The sequence below is a fragment of the Lutra lutra genome, chromosome 3 (assembly GCF_902655055.1).
Source record: "Lutra lutra chromosome 3, mLutLut1.2, whole genome shotgun sequence".
Lineage (NCBI taxonomy): Eukaryota > Metazoa > Chordata > Mammalia > Carnivora > Mustelidae > Lutra > Lutra lutra.
In genome coordinates this window covers 28,969,924-28,976,788 of record NC_062280.1, presented here as the reverse complement: position 1 = coordinate 28,976,788, position 6,865 = coordinate 28,969,924, and the positions used below count along the sequence as shown (strand labels likewise).

The 6,865-nt window shown below is 52.5% G+C and overlaps 1 protein-coding gene across 2 annotated transcripts; it reads left to right on the top strand.

Annotated features, from left to right (window-relative positions):
- The first annotated feature begins 118 nt into the window (after positions 1–118).
- On the top strand, positions 119–6,511 carry RNF25 (ring finger protein 25). 2 transcript variants are annotated; one of them, XM_047721054.1, is made up of 10 exons: positions 119–257; positions 2,615–2,689; positions 2,936–3,038; positions 3,128–3,195; positions 3,289–3,358; positions 4,473–4,544; positions 4,642–4,779; positions 5,138–5,227; positions 5,518–5,652; positions 5,863–6,511. In XM_047721054.1, the coding sequence occupies exons 1-10, from the start codon at positions 217–219 to the stop codon at positions 6,439–6,441; spliced, it is 1,371 nt and encodes a 456-aa protein (XP_047577010.1). In that variant the 5' UTR covers positions 119–216; the 3' UTR covers positions 6,442–6,511. The 2 variants fall into 2 exon arrangements, with proteins under 2 accessions (XP_047577010.1, XP_047577009.1); XM_047721053.1 differs by having other exon boundaries at positions 5,135–5,227; positions 5,863–6,509.
- The last annotated feature ends 354 nt before the right edge of the window (positions 6,512–6,865 follow it).

Sequence of the window (6,865 nt, the reverse complement as noted above, 5' to 3'; positions counted from 1 at the left end):
GGCGTTCAGAGGTGTTGGGAGAGACGGCGGACCGCCCACAGGCACTTCCTAGGGCACTTCCGAACCGTCTCTCGGGCATCAGGACCCACGAAGGACCTGGAGTCTACGGTTGCCTAGAAACGGCCGCTTGCCTCCCTGCCTGCCTCCCTCCCTCTAACTTACCGCCCCTGACTTCCCCGAGAGTATTTCCGGTTCCGGCTGTGGGCCGGAGAAGACATGGCGGCGTCTGCGTCGGCGGCTGCAGGGGAGGAGGACTGGTAACTTTGGGGGCATGGGCTTTGGCTGGCCGCCTGGATCCGGTCCGGGGAACTCGTAGTGGCCGCGCACGATCCGCACGGCGGGCTTGTGGGGCGGAGCGAGGGAAAAGGGATGACAGAGACGCTGACATGTCTTCCTAAGAGAGCTTCTGTACTGGGGAACAGAACAGGAGGGTGGAGGGGCACTGATCTGATGGGAGAAGAGGCCGGATCTGCGCCGGTCAGGCCCGCTCGGGCTGCGGCTTATCTGGCTCGATCCCTCTTCTCCGGCCTCACTCCTCCCATTGTCCTGAAGTGGATTTGCTCGGGGTCCCGGAGGATGTCTGCTTATCAGCTCCCCCCACCGCCTTTTTTACCTCCCGAAACCGATGTCCTCCAGCCCCCGACCCCCTTTCCCCTTGGATCAGCCTATTTCCGCCGAGGCCTTTCTCAGCCTTCTCCCTCCCCGACCGCACTGAGGACCATTGTCTAAATAAAGCTTTACACCTCACAAAAAGCTCTCCTAGTCCTTCTCTGAAGCATTCTCAACAAGAGACCAAAACCTGGAAGGACTCTGGGATTGGAAATAGGATAAATGTGGGTTCACTCCACATTTTATTAGCGTGTGATGCTGACCAGGCCACCTCACGGTTCTGTGAGTCAGTGTCCTCCGAGGTTAAAAAAAAAAAAAAAAAAAAAAAAAAAGTGGGTGTGGCATCTACCTCAGAATAGTTGAGAGGATCACCGCGGATTTGTAACATAAAAGCCTTCTTTTTGTAACTAAGATGTGGGTCTGTGAGGGGACTAGATGAGGCCTGAAGACGTAAATCAATTTGCTATAAAGGTACGTAGTTTTGACTAGGAATCCAGGTTATCTGCCTCTGAAGAATCTCACCGTTTTTAGTACTAGGACATTATACAATCCCCCGACACCCCTCCCCTTTTTTTTGTCACCACCTTACCATCATCCCATTCCATACCTCACATCCAGGCCCAAGTCACAGCTAGGGTGGGTAAAGTATGGAAGGGCCTCTTAATGGACGTTACACCTCAGTATTTTATTGGTTCAGGGAACCCAGCCAGTGTCGTCTTTTTTGAGCTCCTCTAGGCTCATGGTTTTCACCTTGTTTGGGCGGAACTTTTAAGATTCTGAGGAGACATTTCGAGCCATGGAGAGGGCAGTAGTGATTGCACAGCTGACTTGTGGTGCTCTGAGATTCCCACACGTATGTCAACCAAAACTACTCCACAGTAACCTATTTTATATTTGGAGGTGTCTAAGACTTAAATTTAAGAAAATTTGAGAACCAGTAATATATGAGTCATGCTAAGGCAGCCCTGTTCTGGATGAAGGAACAATACCTATTAAGAAAGGAGACTGAACTTGCGTCTTTACATGCATTACCTGGGGAGAGCTATGGACTCGAGCTTATCACTAATCTTCAATGTCATTACAGCAGCTGTTTCTATCATTAAACATGCATGTCCTCTCATTTACATCAGGACCACCAGATCCTAACCTAACCAGGTTGATCGAGATCTGCCAGATAGCAAGGCTCATAAATACACTGAATGCTACTATATCCTTTCTTCTTTCCTTTTAAGGGAGAAGATTATATACAAAATAGGAGAAAAGAGAACATAGATTAGCTACCATGGCCAAGATATTATTAGGTACTTTACATAAACAACTTTTTATCCTCACAATAATCCTGGAGAGTAGGTGGTATTATCTATATATGGTAGACAGTGTGACTCAAACTTACAGAGATACTTACTCAGATCATGTAGCTGCTGATTGGTGCCTATTACTCCAAAGCTGATGGCTCTTCTACTACATCATGGCCTTTATACCACCTAGATCTCTTTTTCTGTTCTGGTTGGTATCTCCTTTGAGTAGGCTTAGGGCAACTGATATTGGCATTATGTGTAGACACTGGCATTCGCGTGAACAGTGGTGGAGGGAAAGCCAGGAGTGGTATTGATAACCTAGATGTGAATCAGTGGACATCTTATTTCTCAGTCAGAGCGCTGGCCCGCCAGCAGCACGATGGAACTTAAACAGGGAGTCCAGAAACCTGGCTCCGGTTCTAGTTCTGCCTCTGTTAAACTTTGATATTTGAGCTAGTCATTTCTCCTTCCCAGGAATCCATTTCCTCAACCGTAGACAGAAATGGTCCCTTAAACTCTGATTCCCATGCTTCCCACCTGGCCACTTGACAACTTCAGAAAACCTATTTCCCCCATTTTTATGGGGGTTAGCAAGAGCACGCACTCAGGCCGATTGCCAGTTTCCTATAAAGCCAGCCTTCGTGAGCTCTAGCAGGCTTTAATGGGGAGAGCTATAATGGTGAGTCAATCTCCCCCTGTCTCTCTAGGGTACTGCCTTCTGAAGTCGAGGTGTTAGAGTCTATCTATCTGGATGAACTACAGGTGGTTAAAGGAAACGGCAGGTACGTATTCGACTAGACGTGGGCAGGAGTCCTCTTACTGATGAGAGGATTCCATGCAGAATCCCTGAGCTTTGATTCAGAGAAAATGTTGTTCTCATGGAGACCAAGACAACTCCTTTAATCACCCCCAAAAGAAAGCGTCCAGTGCTCACTTCCTGCACCCACTTTACTGTCTCACTCCCATCTTCCCCCGTCCTCAAACTCCTGCCCAGTCACTTCCCCACCCCCGACTTCTTCTACCTGCAGATCCTCACCGTGGGAGATCTTCATCACCTTGCACCCTGCCACCGCAGAAGACCAGGATTCACAGTATGTGTGCTTCACTCTGGTGCTTCGGGTCCCGGCACAGGTGAGGCCCCGGCTTTAGGGCAGCAAAGCAAGGAAGGGGAGAAGCCCTGGGGTGGGTGCTTTAGCAGTAACCTTATCTCCTCCCGCTAGTACCCCAATGAGGTGCCACAGATCTCTATCCGTAACCCCCGAGGACTCTCAGATGAACAGATCCAAAAGTAAGTTGGGCTGGACAGAGCAGGGAAAACGGGATACAGCTCAGTCTGGTGAGAGGAGGGGGCAGGCCTAATGTGTGCTTTGCCCTTTTCCAGGATTTCACAGGCACTGAGCCAGGTGGCCAGTGCTGGTCTGGGTACTGCCATGCTCTATGAACTGATTGAGGTAAGAGGTGTGCTAGCTCTGGAAGCTGCAAGAGCTGTTTCTTTCAAGGGAGGTGGTGGTCCCAGAATCTCACGTACATATGGGGTCATTCATTGTTAGTCCTTGTTGAGGTGAGGCCTAAATTCAAAAAGAGATTTTCTTCTGTAAGAATTCCCCCCAACGACAGTTCTGTAGCTTCCCCAAGTGGCCTATACCTATGATTTTGCCTCTTTTACTTGGATTTTTCTTGATTCCATTTCAGTGCGTTCTTTTGGCAATGGCATCCGGAAGTAGCCAGAGATAGGGACCTTGCTTAGAGGGTCTCACCAGGAATGAACATTTGAAGGCTAGCCTGCCTTTGGAGCGGACTAAAAAGTCCTGGTTCTTCTACTCAAGAGTTTGTACCCTAATGAAGTTAACAACCCACAGGGGCTGCCCCGAGCTACAAGTTCACATACACAGATAACTTCTGTTGCTTGGGATTAAAAACACACAATTTAGTACAGTCTTGTTTTCCTCAGCTTTAAGTTTTGAAGAAGAATGTTCAGAAAAGAATGAAGGTGGGCGGTCTGGAGTCAGCGTGGGCTTAGACCACTGTAGTGCTCCTGAGGCCGGCTTCCACAATGCAGCGTGGAACTCTGTGGAATTCCAGAGTATGAGCTATTTAGACAGCCATGCCCATGAGTTAGTTCGTAGCCCAACAGGACACCTTTGAGTTCTCTGTCCGTTGGGGCTGTCCATGCCTTAGCTTTTTCTGAAAGCTGGCTCTAAGAACAGTTTTTTTGGGGGAAGTGATCATCAGAGGGGGTGAACCACAGAAGGCGTCCCAGAAGATAGGAGTGTCACCAGAACATCCTGTTCTGTCCAGGTCTGTTATTTTCATTCCTGAGCTGTATTAAAGGTTATCGAATGAATTGGGAGATCAGTGGAGGTGAGTTTTGCAGCTGGGTAGATAGGGCAGGAGGGGCAGGGCCGTGGGGAATTGATTCCAGGCCCAGACAGAAAGGCATGAACGCTACCACACTAGCTTGGTGGGAGACGGTCCCGCAGTCCGTCCTGGGAATAAGTGACAAGCTTTGTGCACACAGTTCTTGCCCCTGCCTCCTTGTCTGAACAGTGTCTTCTCTCCTCCCAGAAGGGGAAGGAAATCCTCACAGACAACAACATCCCTCATGGCCAGTGCGTCATCTGCCTCTATGGTTTCCAGGTGGGGCTCGCTCTTGGGACCTGGGGTCAGCTCAGGACGGGCACTGGAGGGTTTGTGAAAGCTCTGAGGCCCTGCCCTATGCCTGTTCTCCCTTCAGGAGAAGGAGGCCTTTACCAAAACACCATGTTACCACTATTTCCACTGCCACTGCCTCGCCCGGTACATCCAACACATGGAGCATGAGCTACAGGTTCAAGGCCAGGAGCACGAGCGGCAGCATGCCGAGGCCAAGCAGGTCAGCACACCAGTCCCTGCGCTCACCCGACCCCCCAAATCACATCCTTTCCTACCCCTCTGCTCCAGTGCCTCATCACCTTTTAGGGGTCACGGATATCTGAGGTTAGCGAAAGCTCACCTCTGTCCAGAGGAAAAGGGCATTCAGATATACACATGTACCCACTGCATGCAGTTTCAGAGTTCCCAGAGCTCTGCCTAGGGAGGTAGCCCCCGCCCTGTCCTGCTTCACTGCTGAACAGAATGCCAGTGCCCTTCGTGCTTGCCCCGTGCAGGTTAGGCTGGCTGACGGGTTGGGGCAGCTGGCGAGCACTGCGCACTTCGAAGCAGGGCTGAGATTTCTCCTCTATTTTTAGAAGGCAGTCGGTGTGCAGTGTCCGGTGTGCAGGGAGCCCCTCGTGTATGATCTTGCCTCATTGAAAGCAGCCCCTGAGCCCCAACAGCCCATGGTAAGGGGACTCCCTTCTCATCTGAGCCAGGAATAGTGGTGTTCTCCAAGGAGGGAGGGATGGCATCTTGCTGGCCTTGAATGGGATCTCTGGAATTGGGCTGCTCCGGCGTGGGACCTTTTTGCAGAGCTGCAGTGCCCTGCCCCAGGCTAAGGATCTGGGAGCCCAGATATGAGGGACAAACCCAGGAACCTCTTGCGGATCTCCTGACGTGGTCCTGAAAGAGCAGGGTTCGAGTCTGCCTTCTGCTGCTTACTTTTCCCCCTGTCGTCCTACTCCCTTCCCTGCAGGAGCTATACCAGCCCAGCGCAGAGAGCTTGCGCCAACAGGAAGAGCGCAGGCGGCTCTACCAGAGGCAGCAGGAGCGGGGGGGCATCATTGACCTTGAGGCTGAGCGGAACCGGTACTTCATCAGCCTCCAGCAGGTGAGGACAGGCTTTCCCACTCCTCCCTGACTGCTGCTGACCTTCCCACCGGCGCCCCTCTGCCCTGCTGGTCGCAGGGTGAGCTCTGTTCTGCCCTTGAGGTTACAGGCTGGTGGGGAAAGCCCCGGTAGTGAGCGATGGGCCTGCGGTTCCCTGCTTTGGGGAACTGCATCTCCCTCACCGCGCGCACGCGCGCTCCCTTCTTTCTAGCCTCCCGCCCCTGTGGAGCCCGAGTCAGCGGTAGAGGCCTCCAGAGGAGCCCGTCCACCCAGCGCCCTTGCCACAGAACTGTCGGCCTCAGCAACTGCCCAGCCCGACCCGGCAGCCCCTCTGCCTGTGGCCTCCCAGTACACGTGTGAGAAGATTCCAGGGGCTGGGCCAAATCAGCAAAGGTTGGGTGAAACCCAGAAAGCTATGCTAGATCCCCCCCGGGCCAGTCGAGGCCCCTGGAAACAGCCCGAACGGAGGCACCTAAAGGGAGGGGAGTGCCATGCCCACAAAGGTGCCAGTGACACCCAGGAACTGCCACCTCCCGAGGGGCCCCTCAAGGAGCCCATGGACCTAAAGCCAGAACCCTATAGCCAAGGTCTTGAAGGTCCTCCCCAAGAGAAGGGCCCTGGCAACTGGCAGGGTCCCCCACCCCGCAGGACTCGGGACTGTGCTCGCTGGGAGCGTTCCAAGGGTCGGACACCGGGTTCTTCCTACCCCCGCCTGCCTCGGGGTCGGGGAGCCTATCGTCCTGGCACTCGAAGGGAGCCCCTGAGCCTGGAGTCTGAGGATGGTTCCTAGCAGTACTGTGGGGGGCAGGGATGGGGGGGCAGGGGGACAATAAAGAGACTTGGCCTTGTTTGGCTCTCTTTACTTAGTAGTAGTGCCTAGCCTGTGCAGCATGGCTCTTTCTGAATTTCTAGCAAGACAAGTGTGGCAGGATAGCCTTGGCTTTGCTCTGAAGTCCCATTTTTCCCAAGAGCCCAGGGTCTGAATAAGAACGGGTCTGACATCTCAGTGAGTGTGGTAGGGTTCAGGAAAACTGGTAGAGGCCACATTTAAGCAAAATATGCGGGAACATAACATGCACACACACCCTTCGTATACATCCACATTTTTAAAAAAATTGAATGCGTCTAGATGGAAGACTACACTTCCCTGTTTACCATAGTGTCTCTTCCAACTTGGCCTTAGCTTCTGTCCCCAGCACTTGCCTCTGTGGATG